Source organism: Aegilops tauschii, chromosome 7 (genome assembly GCF_002575655.3).
Source record: "Aegilops tauschii subsp. strangulata cultivar AL8/78 chromosome 7, Aet v6.0, whole genome shotgun sequence".
In the NCBI taxonomy this organism is placed as follows: Eukaryota; Viridiplantae; Streptophyta; class Magnoliopsida; order Poales; family Poaceae; genus Aegilops; species Aegilops tauschii.
The window spans coordinates 195,880,741-195,897,244 of NC_053041.3; the positions used below are offsets into that span (position 1 = coordinate 195,880,741).

The 16,504-nt window shown below is 45.6% G+C and overlaps 1 protein-coding gene across 1 annotated transcript in view; it reads left to right on the top strand.

The window, feature by feature from the left end:
- Positions 1-6,411: 6,411 nt before the first annotated feature.
- LOC109739595 (uncharacterized) overlaps positions 6,412-16,504 on the top strand; it is a 31,235-nt gene continuing 21,142 nt past the window's right edge. Inside the window, exon 1 of the mRNA XM_073503942.1 lies at positions 6,412-6,483. Within this exon, the coding sequence (XP_073360043.1) occupies positions 6,412-6,483 (72 nt within the window). The remainder of the gene's footprint in view (positions 6,484-16,504) is intronic.

Genomic DNA, 16,504 nt, shown 5'->3' on the forward strand with positions numbered 1-16,504 from the left:
AACCTTCTCCTCGAGGACGCATGGAAGACCAACAAGCATGGCCTTTTCCCAAGCCTGTTTAAGCACCGTCTTGAAAAAGTTGGTGCAGGAAGCACCGAGTCTTGCGGCAGTGAGGATGTAGGAGTGGCGTGCGATTTCTCCCAGAGGATCGTCGTCCAAGGTCTCCCAGCCCCGACGAGGAGGAGAACCGCCTGGCGAATCCATGGGAGCAGTGATGAACTGCCTTCTATTCGGGGGGGAGGGGAACTGGCGAGGAGGATATAAGAGCGTACTAACTGCAGGGCCTTGTCCCTTCCAACTGTAGCTCCTCGATCGTTCCTTAGCGAAGGGGCGAGGCTATTATTTACTACGTACTCGTACTGTAGCAGTACTAGTACTACTTTCTCAACTAGTAGTGCGATGTACTGTACTTCTAGTATAGTGCACCAGTTTTGAACTCTTGAATCTCAGGGCCAAGGAGCTACAGTTGGAAGTGGAGGGTAGTACTATTCTCTAGAACCATCATTGTACTATCAATGCAGGGAAAGTACACCTGCGTAGTGGGTACTCTCGATGCTCTATTCAAGCGCGTATCTGGCCTACTCAGCTGCTCCTCTCACGCACACACTAGCAGCCTGTTTATCAGTGACGGTTACTGCGGGGGCAGAATATTTGAGTTATTTGATACAATGAGACTAGGCTTTTCACTTCCATTTGTGGAGGTGTAATAGATCTCGTCGAACTTTGTTAGTAGTTCCTTATTTATGAATGAGATGAGGCAAAGCTTTTACCTCTGTTTCAAAACAAAAAAATCACGTCAAGAGGAATTTCTTTTATAGAGCCGATAATGGAGTGAAGTCCATGCGTGCAACGCCACAAGCTACAGAGTAGTAGAGTACTAGAACTTTACGTACAAAGCCATATTGCATAGTTCCCAATGTCGCGCCAGGCTTTTCCGGCTCCTCGGGCTTAATTGGGAGGCGCTAGTTTAAATATGCTAGTACTAGCTGATGAGGAAGCTGCAAGCGAGGTGCGGCTAGGGCGAGCACGCGAGCCACGAGATGATGGGAAGGAAAACCCGTTCACGTGGCTGGGCTATCGAGTGCACCCAGATTGTGGTGCGACACGTCCGTTCGACTTCAAAACTCAAACTACCTCGTTTTGTGGAGTACTATTTAAAAAAAGGCCGCCGTGCGTTCGGCCGGGATCGAACCCACAAAACAAGGTATACACTCCCGCGACCACTAGTAGTACTTGTTGGAGTACAACGCAACCTAGAATCGCCTTTTGTCGCTAGTAGTACATTATTCCTTACAAGAAACCACTAATAATGCCAAGAAACCACTAATAATGCTAAGAAACTACTACCACTTGCATACGTGGCAGACTTAAGATAAGACTACCTTATCAGCCATTGTACATGCCCTTACCAACCAGCCCTACCAAGAAACGACTACTCTACAACGTGCCGTTATAGGCATGTTTCAACCCATGTCGCCCCTTAAGTCAATGCCTTCTATTCGACTGGAAAGTTAGGCGTTATGACTTATGGGACCTACATGTCAGTCTGCACAAAAATCCCCGAGTGACCTCCTACCTCCGGCCCGTCGACCTAGTCATCCTCGGCCATAGGACACAGCTACTGCCGCCGGCAGAAGGCGAGGTCAAAACCGCCGGTGGTGCGGAGCCCATCTTGCGGCAGCCCGGATGCCAGCTCCGACCGGCGCTCACGGCCGCTAGCTAGCCAAGACAGCTCCGTCCAGCTGCTTGTCTGCAAGGTTTGCTAGCTAGATTGGCACGGCGGCGCGGCGGCTTGCTCGCGCGCGTCGCGCTAAGGCCAGCCATCTGGCTCGAGCGAAGGCCAGCGCGGCGGCTTGCTTGCGCGTGAGTCATGCTCGAGCCAGCCCGCCAACCCGTGCGGAGGCCAGCGCGGCGCCCGGCCCGTCCGGCGGAGCGGCGGCCAACTCGCTCATCACCGGAGCCACGGACGAACACGCATCAGTACTGTTTGAAGTAATGTTCAGGAAAAATAATGATTTGAGGGGGAATATAACAGGATAGAAGGTCAGATGTGGGTCCCTTGTGTCAACGGTCAAACAAAATGTGTTGGTTTAAGTTGCCTCGTCAGCACGGACGTGTGGGCCAACCCTTTCATAAACGGGTTTAAACGAACCTAATCGGCACTAGGTAGTAGTTGTTGGCATGGATTAAGAAATTTTGGGTATGTTTTTGCTATTTTTTGTACAATAGTTTCTTCCTAGGGCTGGTTGAAAGTGGTAGTTGTTTGTTAAATACTCTACATATTGTAAGTAGGAGTGAAAGTTAAGCTTTGGAAGCCAATAAGCAAGGCTAGTTACATAGTGCCTATGTGTACGTGATTGAAAGTAAATATCAACCATGAGTGACTAATATCTTGATGGAAAACTCGAAACTATGGAAATACTAGCATTTTTTGCATGGTTAGAAATACTAGAAATTTTCACATGTGTTGCAACGGATCATAATTAGAATAATACTTATTCACAAACTTGATACAAAACACTCTAATTTTGATATACATATATCACTAGAGATATATTATGTTTCAATCAGAAAATATTTCTTGGGCTGTTTTGGTGAGGTGAGACAGGGGTGTGGTTGGTTTTAAGATACTAATTATGGGTTTTTCTGTAAATTGGTAGAGAAGTGGGATGTTGGTGAGAAAAGGCAAAAACTTACCTCACAGTCGTTAGATGTAGATCTAATGGTCAGAAATGACGGATGGCAGACAGACCATCATCACCAACTTAGTCTTCTATAGGAGTACTAGCAAGATGTCCATGCATTGCACGGAACATCAAGATGCATTTTTTATAAAACACTTGTTGTGATCGACCCATGCGGGAGTAATCCCATGTCTAAAAACTAATGATATCTCGAGAAAGAGGAGATAAGGTGAAGAGGAGATGGGCGTGGTGGTGATTAGTGGTCGGACTGAGCGGAGGCAAGGGGATTGACGACGCCGGCAGCGGCCACCAGGCCAGTTTGTTCCAGAGGCTTCCTTTTTTAATTTCTCAACAATGAGGTTGTTGGAGATAAGGATGAATGAGGGAAGGCCTTGCCTGCAAATGTGGAGAGAGGTGCGGGTATCTTTTAGTTTAATTTCCATCCGTCAGATATAGATCGGACGGTCTATTGCAAGATGGCACGCATACCATCATCACCAACTCGGTTTTTTATAAGAGAAGAAATATAAGTATGGAGATACAAACGTATTATCGATACTTGTTTCCGTAAACTAGGATCTACACTCTATTCAACGGCTCAGCATGTGGGGCCTTAGCACAATGACTTCTCGTCTATGTAAAACAAAGGTTTTCCCGTCGCCGACAAGGAGGGGGTGACGACGGCGCACTTCCAACTTGCTCTAGTCCTAGTAGTCATACTAGGTGGTCTACGCACGTCTAGATTTATTCTTTTTCACGTCTCGTGTTCGCCATACTGCCCCAACTGTTGATGAATAGATGGTAAGTTATTCACGGGGAAACCCTTGTTGAGCCTGTTTGCGAGAGAGAGAGAGAGAGAGAGACAGTGTGCGTGTGTGATATGTCTAGAGACTGAGGCAATGATAAGAGATTCTTTGTGTCTATGTGTGGGGAGGATAGAGAGAGACATGTACATGGGGCTTTGTGTTGTGTAACGTGGAGACACATAGACATAATCAGAGAGTGAGTGCGTGAGATACACATGCGGACATGGGGAGAGATGTCTGAGTTAGAGAGATGGAGAATTTTGGTGTGCATCTGAGCTAGAGAGGGGGGATATATACATACCTAGAGCCGGAGAGAATATGCAAGGGTGTGTGTCTTAAAAGAAGGATCCAGATAGATAGGTGTTTGTGCGTGTCTGTGTGTGTTTGTGTGCGCGTTTGTGTGTGAGAGGGAGTGTGTGTATGTGGAGTAGAGAGACCACTAATGATGTAAACCTAGTATAAGGGAAGGGGGAATGGTGTGATATGTGTGTCAAAGAGAGACAAAGGCATGTGTAGTAGTGGGATAGCATGGGTGCGGGCGGGGAGCAGACTATTTGGAAGAGACATCGAGTGTGTGTGGGAGAGGGGTGTGAGAGTGAGAGAGGGAGGGAGAGAGAGTGAGGGAGGGAGAGAGAGAGATGTAACAGCCCCAAAATTGGGTTATCAATTTTGTGCTGTTATTCCTTCCTGGCAATCATTTTCAAAATCTTTCTCCTGAGTTTGCTTGATGACTCTGAGAATTCTTGCCATTTCCAACCTTTCAAAACCTTGCTCATGTCTTTGTCAGTGGGCCAGACCTCATTTGCATCATCCCAAACCGTCTCAAACCCTAATTCCAAATTTTTGGAATTTGAATGTGGCCTTTTTTTATTACAAAGGAGTCATCATTTTCCTTGATCTGTTGACCATCCCATCTGTTCATAGAGACCCTCCTATACTTCTAATCCTTGGATATGCAAAAATATTGCTAAGTCTTATGCAATATTTTTCATTTGGGATATATTCCTTTTCTTGTCTTTCTGAGGAATAAAATCCAAAGGCATAGCTAGTCATCTCCTAAATTCATGAAATTTTTTGGAGATGATATTTATGTCTAATCCTAGCTCTGGCAAAAACATTGGCCACATTTAAATAAGGAAAAATTGACTTTTCCTATTTTAAGCCAATATTGCATTTCTGCCATTTTCCAAAGGAACTACTATTTTTATAGCAGATAAAATTCCCACATAAATTGTGGATCTTGCCCTTGCTATATAATCACTAGTTCCATTCTTATCTCATGTTCCTCAGTTCAAAAATTTGGCACATGATCCAATGCAAGTTTCTGCCTTCTCTGAAATTTTGCAAAGGAAGTGCTTTATTCCTAATTCCAATTGAGCTGCAAATTGGCAGGGTGATTAAAATTGTTAAATAACCCATGGAGGCCAAAGATGAGCTCAAACCCTTCATCTTAGCTCCCTGTGCAATTTTTCAAAGTTTCTGACCAGATTGCAACTTGGTGAAGGAAGTACCTTCATAGAGTTTCCAAATGGGATGAAACTTTGCCATCTTCTCATATATCCTAATCATTAGCCTCCACCTAAATTCAGTTCATTTCACTGAACTATGTGAGCACAGGAGCAATTCTTGGTTTCTGTCAAAATTTTCAGTTTGTGAAGCAAGTATATTTTATCTTGCTCCATTATGGCTGAAAATATTCCCAGGCCTTCTCCCATCCATATGATCCATCTCCACAAAACTTTGGCTCATTTCAGTTAGCCATTTACCCTGAGGATTTTTCTGAAATTTTTGGGCAGGAATGATAGCTGTGAAGGAAGTACCATTTTGGCAAGTCCATTTGGTATGATATTTTTGCAGCATCTACCTATGATCAAATCATCAAGATTTGCCAAGTGGCAGCCCTATCCAACACTCCTAATGAGTGCACCTTCCTCATTTGTTTTCTGGACCAATTTTAGCAGTTGCAAAGCAACTATGCTAAATCCTTTCCCAAATCCCCTCCAACTTCCTAGGACCGTAATCCTTGCTACCCTAAACCTCCCAGACATCACGTTTAGTCCTTAATCCCACTAGTTTGATCACCAAGATGTGGCCAAGTTGCAACAACAAACTTGTCGAGCTTGTTTCCCTCTGCTCACTACACTTCTGCTCGTGCCATCACCTCATTTTTAATGAGCCCTGGAAGTACTCCACTGCTGACAAGGTTTGGCATGAAGTAGATGGCCAGAGCGCGTGTTGTCCTTGGTGACCACGGGCATTGCCAGCCAAATCGGTGGTCAAGCCACTGTTCTCGTCGGCAGCCCTGCTCCGGCCGGTTCTGGCTTGTCCAAGCGTGTCACACAGCTCAGCCTCGATGTTTTCTTCTTGCTGGACTCCTCTTCCCCTTCGTTTTCTTCCTCAGTGTGTCGTCATCGTCGCCGCACAGTTCCTGCCCGTGTGCATCGTCGTTTCCTCGCTCCTGTCCTCTTCTCCCTCTCGTCTCCGAGCACAGCTCGACTCCGTGACCACCTGCACGCCGTCCGCATCCTCCTCGTCGCCTTCCCGTCCCTTCCCGTGAGTCTTGGCTGCATGTGCTCGTCGCCAGAGCACCGACATGTAGTCGTCCGCATGCCACCTCGCCCCTCTCCTTCTTGAGCTCTCCTCGTGGCTATATAAGCCGCCCTCGAGCTTCCTCACAGTCCTCAACCCCTCCCAGAGCCTCTCCCCGAGCCCTAAGCCTCTCCCCGACCCACACCGCCGCCATGGCCGCCGCCTCGAGCTCTGCTCGATCCTGGCGCTGCCGTGCCCCTCTCTTCGTTCCCTCACCACCACTGTAACCCCCAGAGTCCAGCAAGTCTCCCTATAGCCTCAGCCTCTCCCCTCCCCCACCGTAGTTCCATATCCACCGCCGCCCGAATCCCCTCCTCGCTGCGAGCTCGACTATGGCCGCTACAGGGCTCGTCGGCGGTAGCAACCACCCCCAACCGATGCGCCTCTCCGCCCTGATCACGTGGGTAGGCCGCACGCCCCCCTATGGTGGCCGGAGTCTCCGGCGATCGCCGTCGGGGCGATCCCCTGCCTCGGCTCATCGCGCCCCGAGCGGGAGGAAGGAGGAGGAGTTGACCTGGCTAGGCGGGCCCGCGCTTTTTCCCCGACCCCACCTGGAAGTGACCCAGGCGCCCGGTCCCGCCGCTGCCACGTTGACCCGGTCCTTCCAACGTGGATAAGTGGTGGTGCCCCGTTGCGAAGCCATTTCCCTGCACTAAAAACGTATTTCCCCGTCAGTACATTTCCCAGGTCAGAAAGCGTATTCTTTTGTTCCTTTGGATGGAGATACATTTTCGCTTCTCTAAAGGCGTATTCTCAGAAAGGCGCTTTCTGTTTTTCAGCCCCGCCCGCCGAAAAGGTTAAATTGTGAACGTTCACTATTTAAGCCACTTTTCTGCCTAAAAAGTGAACGGCCACAACTTTGCACTCGTAACTCCGATTGAGGTGATTCCAATGCTCATGTTCTCTGTTCGTCGAACTCTTTCCGTTGGTGTCATTTTCATAATGTTTTCACACAGTGAAAATGACGACTTTGTCCCTGCACGTAAACAACCCCCTCAGAGAGAGAACTATTTCCGGCAAATCTTTCCGCGATCGTTCCACACTTTTTCCCGGAGTATTTCTTGACCCCCAGGCAAGCCAACCTCTTATCATGAGCCCCGAATTTGCATGTTGACTTTGCTTGCACCGTGTGTGTGTTTAGTTGCAGTAGTTTCTTGTCTGTTCCGTCGGCTGTTATTTTCGTCGTGCTATATGTTTTTGTTATGTGCCTTGCATGCTTGTGTTTTCATGAAATAAGTTGAAATGCTAGCTGGATGTTGTTACTGATAATATCATGCCGCTGTCTAGTTTAGTGTTAGTAATATCGATGTTATGATGATTCTGTTGCAACTAGTGGTATTATGAGTACTTGGTATTGCCATGTTTCGCATGCTATCATTGTTCACTTGAAAAGCTTGATGTTTTGTTACTGCATCTGTATGTGGCATGTTAGTTGTTGCATTCATGTTAAAATGCTTGCATGTTACTTGATGATGGAGAAGTTAATAAAATGACTTAATAACAAACCTCCTCCGTCATCGATGGGATCGAGTCATAGTGCCACCAAATCGAGCTTTCTCCAGTGCAACCGCATTTACCTTTATGGGAGGTCCTAGCTGGGTCTATTGTCATGCCTCTCGCCGGTGCCTCCAACGAGGGAAGGTTATGGGCACGCGATACCCTGATCAGGTAGGCGGACATGAACCTTGTGAGCCCGAGTTGTTTTGCGCGCTTTGTCCCCGTTTTGAACCGTTTTTCTTTTGCCACGACGGTGGCCGTTGGTGTCTTTGGTAGGCACGGGGCCACCCAGGACTGAACCCCAAGGGGGTGTTGGTCGGAGTGGCCAGGAGAGTATCATGGCGGTAGGTCGGTTTTGTCGGAACGCCGTTGGTCCACACGTATGGGAGTGTGAGGCCAAGGGTTCCGTGGTGTGGGTAAAGTGTGCTACCTCTGCAGAGTGTGTGTGCTAAATCTATTGATATCCGCGTCCACGGTCATGGGAACAAGTTGGTAACAGGTCACACTATCAGGTCTTGGTCGAAATGGAGGATAAACCCGAAATAACTAAGTTGGTGAATAATGTGAAATAAAAGAATGTGATGACTTGGACTATAAGATAGTCGTGAGTAATCACGGTGGTGTGTTGATATGATCACGAGACGAGGTCTCGGTGAGTATTGAACCAAGTATGGCTCCGTTTGCGATCCGTGAATGGTCATCGCTTGGTTACGAGGTAACCCGTTGGTAAGAGAGTCCGAGGGACTCAGTGCGCAAGTATGGTTGCATTGCATGAGTAGTAAGTTGTTATTTGCATTTAAAGAACCATGGTAGAACATGAGATGTTTGCATAAGATTAACATGTTATGTTTGCATTGGATATGATTGGTAGTTTATTTTCAGCATAGTTTCATGACGGCATGCCATGTCTTGATTGAATTTATGCTATGTTTAGATTACGTCATGTTATGATTGAAATGTTGTGCTATGTTTTGCCATTGCCATGTTAGAACTAAGCTTGATATGCCATGCTATTGCCATGCTAGTAGATGCCATGATGTTGTTCATGATTATTTGATCCATGTCTCCAGTTAATATCATGCCATGCTTAGTTTCTGCCATGAGATAGGTTATTGCAGACGCTTGGTTCTTGCTTTGTCATCTTTTTGTTTGGATGCTATGTATTTGGTTGTCTTGCAAGTACATTCAATGTATTGACCTGGCATGTCATGCCAGTTTTGTAGGTCGTACCCAACTTGTTCGCTTGTTCCGTCGTGCTAGGTCGTAATCTTGCCAGTCCTGTGAGTTGTGGAACCCAGCCAGAGTTGTTATGCTGCCAAACCAAGACTTCCGCTGCCATTAAAATAGCCGTAGGGCTATGCCAGATAATTGTATTCATCAATGATGTAATCTCATACACATGTATTTGATGAATATTATTGCACCTGGAATGCGGTATCATGGACATGTCGTGCGCCAGGTGTTATCTTGGGCTGACGTGCGAAGGCCCCTGCTCTGTGCGGATCGGGGTGCCACAGGAGAGAGAGCTAGCGACGGAGAGAGAGAGAGAGAGGAAAAGAGGGGGGAGAGGGGTCAGTTGTGTCCATAAGTGGTGTATAGATAGGGAGACAATGTTGATGTTGTTCGAAATTGGCCTATGTATGGAGACGCAAGGGAAGAGAGTCATCATGTGTGTGATAGGGACTCCATGAGAGATCTAGAATAGATGGTGTAGACAACAACGTGCGAGATTGAGAACGATGATACATTAGGGAGCTATGGAAAGAGTCACGGCATATATGTATACAGGGAAGGAGCTGGGGCGGGTCCGCATGTGGGAGAGATAGAAAGAGTAGAGTGGTGCACAAGGAGACAAAGTGTGCTTGTTTGCATTGGGGGTGGTGTGTGAGGTGAGTGTGCGAGAACCACATAACTAAGGAGATAGACGTTTGGGGGCGACGTTTTGTGTGTATGGAAAGATACACTCTACATTGTGCGTGTGCTTGGGAAAGAGAGATGCCGGGAGATCTAGAGAGTGGGGGAAGAGATGTGTGCATGCCCGAGAGACAAAGTGATAAGAGACCTATATTGGGGTCCGGACTTTAGAAGAGGGGGGGTGTTAATGTGCTAGTGTGTTCGTGTCTGGGGGAGAGAACGACGCGTGTGTGGGGGGTGGGTGGAGGGCGCTGGGGGTGTGTGTGTGGGGGGGGGGGGTTGGCTTCAGATAATGAGTGAGGTGTCTATATTTGAGGGACTTTAGCGTAATTGAGATATATATGGTCAATAGTGTGTGCACTCATGGTTGATCAATTTGTTTCACAGTTTGGACTACGAGATAACGATACTTTTGAACATGCGTGATATACCTTGATGTACCAGAATTACAAACCTAAGATTGGAATTTTGGAATTCGACTCCATCATTAGCTTTTGTAATTCATTTAAACGGAGGTACATTTTTTAAGCCGGGATTTCGTGATTTCAAATTCATATATCAAACCTAGAGATATACACATACGGGCATGTTCAAACTTTATAATCATCCACTTTATTCATACACATACACATTTTTTGCTTTTTTCGTCATATTTAGGATAAACACACTTGGAATTTCATTTGAATTGGACCGTATGATGGTATTTGATTGTACTAGCTCAATGATCCATATTTGAATTGAATGGACAATCTAAGTTTCGAGTTGGAGACATTGATTTTCAAAACTTGCACTTTTCTGCGTGCAAAAAAATAAATTCTCGGCCATGATATCGTAGTCGGTCGTACAAGATCAGAACACTTATAATTTTAGGTGCCAAAAGCTTTCAAACTTCTTGCTCACATCGAAATATCTCGCACCCAGAAGTTTAGCCCTGCGATATTCCTATTTTACCCCTACCACATGAACGGAAAAGGGCTACTTTGGTAACACCATTGTTTTCCCCTCTTTGCCCCCAACATTCTTCCCTAGAGCCCCTCCCCTTCCCCTCCCTGACCCCCCAACCATGACAAGCCGCCGAATCTAGTCCTCCACCGCAGCGGTGGACCTCACACCCCGCCGGATCTACCTTCTGCACCTTGGAACCCCCAACTGCCAACTCACCACTTCACCGGAGCCGCTCCAGCGACTGGCCTGTCCACCGCTCTAGATCTCCTTGACCGCCATCATGGTCCACCGCACCAGATCTGCTTAACCGGCGCCCTCGTCCACCACAGTGTAGGCCCTTGACTGAGTCCCTCGTCCGCCCCATCGCTGGCCATTCATACAAGCCCTCGTCCGCTGCAACAGATCCGCCTCACCGAAAGCACTGTACACCGCGCCCGCTGAAGCCTTCATCCACGGCACCGGATCCGCTCCACGGACGCCATATTCAACTCCACCGGCCCTGCTTTACTGACGCCATAGCCTCATCAGGTTATTTCGATTTGTACTCGTTCGGTTTTTCTCTTCTTTATCGTGCAACTGTTCACTTACCACAGATGAGCTTTCTTGTATGTTGACAGGCACCGCAACCGAAGCACCGCAGCCGCTTCAGCGACGGCGACAACCGACCCAAATTCAACCGCAACACGAGCACCATCGATGATCCTTAGCTATCAAGTATGACAACGATACCCATACGCCCCCGAGAATCAGGTACTATTATCCAACGGCCGGCGCCTACGTTCACTTTCTTAGCATAAGCACCGCACCTTTGAATTTCTTCAGGGCATCATTCAATTTTTCATGAGACGTGTTATTCTGCTTGCACCTGTAGGGCCATACTTCTCGCAGTGAACATGTTACATGTGCTAAATTACATACCAGTGCACATATAGTTAATATGCTTTAGTTTTGTCCTAAGTATTACTGTACTTACTAGATATCACTGCCTACTATTTTACTTCTTGCATGCTATATTTATGATAATGGTGTTGTTCTGATGCCACCTGTTGGTTCCATCAGACTGCTTCATGTTCTCTATGCTTAATTACACATCAGCAAACTAGCATGTGGTTCCGCTACTTTTTGTTTGTTTTACGCTACATTTTCTGATGCAAGCTATTACATCACTGCTCTGAGCCTCTATTCATTACTTTTTTGTGTGTTCTTGATCTTCCCAAGTTGCATGATTAATTTGATGCTTCTATTAATTATGGAGCTGCCAACCCCATCAAGCAAAATATTTGTTCTTTTGGGGTTGGCACCTCGAACAAGCATAAAAATAGAGTGAAGCAGATATATTGTAGTGTAAGCACACACCCTTCTTTCATTAGTTTAGATGAACCATTGATCATCAATTCGAACTAGTGCATGCAATTAAAATTAATTTTACCTAAATAGAGGGTGCAGAATAAACTACAACAACTAGATTTGCAACCACGGGATGCTGACGATATCTTCAAAGAACATTGCAACAGCAGCGAGGCTTCACAACAACATATGGTAAGCCAGTGTGTTTTAGTACATGTGAAATGTAATGCGTGTGGGCTGCTTTCTTGGCTTGTGCCCTCAACCTATAATCCTACAGAATTACAAATAGTTTAGTTGTATGCTTTGCTGTATTGCTTGATTCGAATGCTTGTTTGTTACTTGTTAGGATATACCTGAGTTGGCCAATATGTCAGTAGTGCCTGCTATACTATCGTAAAGAAATGCATGCCTAGTTCATTTGAGTCCTTAACTTTTCCTCTGAACTTCATCACAAGAATGTCTTCGTAGTTTATATGAGGCCACACTGTTAACTGCTTTCTCAGATTATTAGAACTGCTTAGATCCCTTGGCAACTTAAATATAGTGGTGGTACACTCCCTTTCAACTAGGGATGTCAACTAGGTCCCGTTTAATTCCGATTGAAGTCCACTAGTGGTATGACAGTTCAAAAGAGTTTTTGTTTTTTGAGGAAAATGAACTAGGGAGCTAGCAAAAAATAACTAGATGGGCCTGGCGGGTGTCGTTAATTTGCCACTTACATCCCTATTTTCATCTTACAATTTTAATTTCTTTTCGGCTGATGCTGCTTCGAACCATTTAAATATAGCTTGCCATGCTCGGCAATAATTCGTATGTCGTTTACCATGTAAGCTTACTGCCTGGATCATGCTATAACTATCTCTTACTTATGTCCAGCGGAAACCTTTCAGGATGCCGTTCACACTAGGACACAATGTACAACCCCAGAATCTATTTGTGGAAGCAGTGCGCCATCCATGTTACCAGATGGTAGCAGTTCAGAGGCAACACCGTTGGAGAGCAGTCTGAGCACAAATATTATAGTTCTTGAGGCTCTACTAGAGGCAGAAAGAGATGGTGTGGCTGCCATAAATGAGGTAATCTTGATCTTGAGGTTGGAAATTATGCAATTAGCTGCACACATTATGCAAGCAACCCAAGAATTCGAGGAAGTAAGAATGTTGCATTTGAAGACGGAGGAGGTCCTGTTGTTTTTGCTATCTGAAGCCTAGGGTAATCCTAGTTCTTCTTTAGATACCAGTTGAAATTGTCAATAGATTATTGTACTTGCATGTCGTGTCATGTCTTTGAATGGATTATGTCGTAAGACCCGCTATGTTGTCCATGTTGTAATGATCCAAATTTTTTAGGCGAGGTAATCCTCAGTACTTGTATGATTGACATAAGGTGAACTATTTTTCGTGTGAGCATATTGTATTGGATGAAATAACTGTTTGACTCAAAGTGTATCCAACCTACTAATTTGAAGAACACGACATTTCTAAATCATAATCATATATAAAGGTGGAATAAATCTTTATTGTGGTTTTGAAGAAATAAATAACAAAACATAGAATTATTAGTGGATATTCGTAATTGAATACAAATTGGATTTGAATTTAGTTGCCAGGGCCCAGGGCAAACATGAATGCTAATTCTCCCAAGTTTTGAACGAAGCGGCTAAACACCCACTATCATTTGTGGGCTTCCCAAAGCAAGTGTTTGCGAGATGCAAATTACTGTCTACCCCTAACACTTTGACATCCTTATTGACCGGATTTACACTGCTGTCAATAGGGGTAGACTAGTAACTTCAATCAGACGTGACACGACCGCCTCTGAGCCCATTCAGACATGGTGGGCGCCAAACGTGGGCGGCAAAACACATTTGATTCAAGCTCGTCTGAAAGACATGTGTCTCTCCCTCCATTTCCCCATTCATACACGGTGGGCGGCAAAACAAACTCTCCTCGTCCGAAATCGATGTCGGCAAATATTTTAAATAGGGGCAGATGTGTAACTTCCCTCAGACGTGAGACAAACGCCCTACCTGTCAGCCCCATTCATACACCATGGGCGCCAACCGTGGGCGGAAAAACACCCTCTCCTCGCCCGAAATCGCTACCAGCAAATATTTGGGAGATGCGAGATTACCGTCCTATCCCCAACCAATGTGATGTCCGAAATTTTAAACGGGGGATAAGTTCGTAACTTTCCCACATTTCAGACAAGCGCGTCCCAAAGTTTGAGATCCCCCTCCCCCTCCATTTCCCCATTCATACACTATCGGCGCCACAACAACCTCCCCACCGCGGCCAGCCTCCTCCGTCCGCCGCCCATCCTCCACCTTGCCGGAGCCGCTACCCCTACCCCGTCGTCCACTGCAAGAGATGGACGTCTCTCATCCACGGCGCCGGACCAGGATCCTTTCATCGCGTCCTCTTGCTTCATCGGCGCCATCTTCCACCTTGCCATTGCCGTTCCTACGACCGCCTCATCCACGGCAACAGGATTTATCCCCTGACCCGGCCGTCTGCCGTCTAAAGTCTTCTTCCCCGCCGCCGACAACCATCGCACCCACAGCACCCTCAACGTATCATCAGGGTCCTACACGACGTCGCAAGGGAGGTGGTACTCTTCCATATGTGCTTAAGTAATTGATCTCACCCAGAAAATAGATCGTAAATTGTTTGCTATACTTTTCTTGTCCGTACCAAATCGTAGTGGCTAGTTGAAAGCAAACATTGGTTGCGAAGTAGCTTTGTCCGGTTTGCACCTTCAGATCAGCCATGGCACGGTCACTATACTCATAAAGCTTGTGGTTTCCCCCCTTTATATTCACTACCATCATCGTAGGTGCTACATGTCGTGCTAGCACTGCTCCTCAAGACCTCAACCCATCAAGCGAAACAACATGCCACTCATAATTCCAAAGCTTAGGTGTTGAAATACGAATCTGATATGATGCTCATATTACTAAAACAGAGAACGTTTAATCGGTCACCTAATGTTCCTATATTCGTTTCGAAAAGCATGTGCGCCACCCACTGGTCCAGCTAGTTCCACTTTCCTGATTTTACTCTTGATGCTTAGGGTTTTCCCTTTTTATCTACTCTACTATGATCTGCGTAGGTGCTTTCTGTCGTACTAGCATTACTCCACCCTTCAAGCTAAACAACACAACACTCAAAATTCCAAAGCTTAGTTGTTCAAATATGATTGTGATATGATACTGATATTAGTTAACAGACACATTTAATTGGTTAGCTAAAGGTCCCACTTGAGTTTCCAAATGCATGTCGCGACATATAGAGAGACAGCAGAATTGCATTTCTTTGTCACTTGTTGACTGTACTTTCTTGTCCATTCCAAATCTTAGTTGTTGTTTCAAAGCAAACATTGGTTGCTAACTACCCTTTGCGCGGTTTGCAGCTTCAGATCTGCCATCCCATTGCCACGGTCAACACTATACTCATCATGCTTACGGTTTCCCCATTTTATGATGACCACGACCAGCCTACGTGGTTCATGTCGTAATAGCACTTCTCCACCCATCGAGCTAAACAAGCTTAGTTATACAAATTCAAATATGATATTATTGCTGATATTAGTAAAACTGAGAGATGTTTAATTGGTCAGCTAAATGTTCCTACTTTAGTTTCGAAATGCATGTGAGCCACATATGGAGAGACCGGAAGGAATAGTATTTCTCTGTGCGCTCTGGTTCATCATGGGTGGGCAACCGACATTGTATAGAAAGACTTGTAATATCTTCAATCTGCTTGCTCTTCTGCTCTTCTTTAAGATGATCCTCTTCTCTTCTTTAATAAGTATGTTCCTTGTTGGGAAGAGTAGCAGAAACATTTGCGGTCGACTGGTCAGGTCGAGTTGTTCTCCCTTAGTATATTTTGAACCTGTCAGGTCAGGTCGACTTGTTCTTCTTTACTATATGTTGAAGCTATCATCTGCGAAGTATGATCACTTCTGGAGCTCTCATATTTTGAGTAGTAGGCCACATTATATTAATGCACACACCAAATTACAGCATTCATGGCATCTCTCAGAAGAATTGCAGAGATAGCACAAAGGGGTTTACAGGGAGGCAATATTGGATTAGAATCACTTCTGCATTACAAAGATAATCTCACTTGTTTTTATGTTTTCATGCATGTCAGGTATTGAACATTATCAAAATGAATATGAGAATGGGCGCACGAGAGGAATATTGCGGAACAATCCACTGGCTAACAAACTTGGCATGGTGGAGGATGGCCTATCTTATTCACCCATCAAGGTGCTTGCTCTAACTTGGCAAGGTTGTATTGGTCGCACATATTTTGCATCTGATCTCTTGCATTACTTCTACTTTGTTACACCATCTGCTTAGTTTTAGCATCATATATGAGTATATGCCATACCTATCCATTTTTTGTACCTATTCCATGTGTCGTCATACTATGTGTTTCTAGTCAAATGTTGTTCTTTCGTAATAGATGTCCAAAAGGAAGAGGGTAAGTGCAGATCCTCAAGGAGTACAAACTAGGTATTTGGAAAAGATAGTGATACCTGATAAATCAGATAGATCAGCAGCCACAGAAAACACAGGCCCAACTGTACCACACTTTACCCCTACTCCACTGGCCAAACCCCTAGTAGAACTGCTGAGAGCCCAGCGTCAGGTACTGTCTATGATATCAATTCAAAATTTGAAATCCTAAATTTCTGCATGTGCCTTACCTTCTC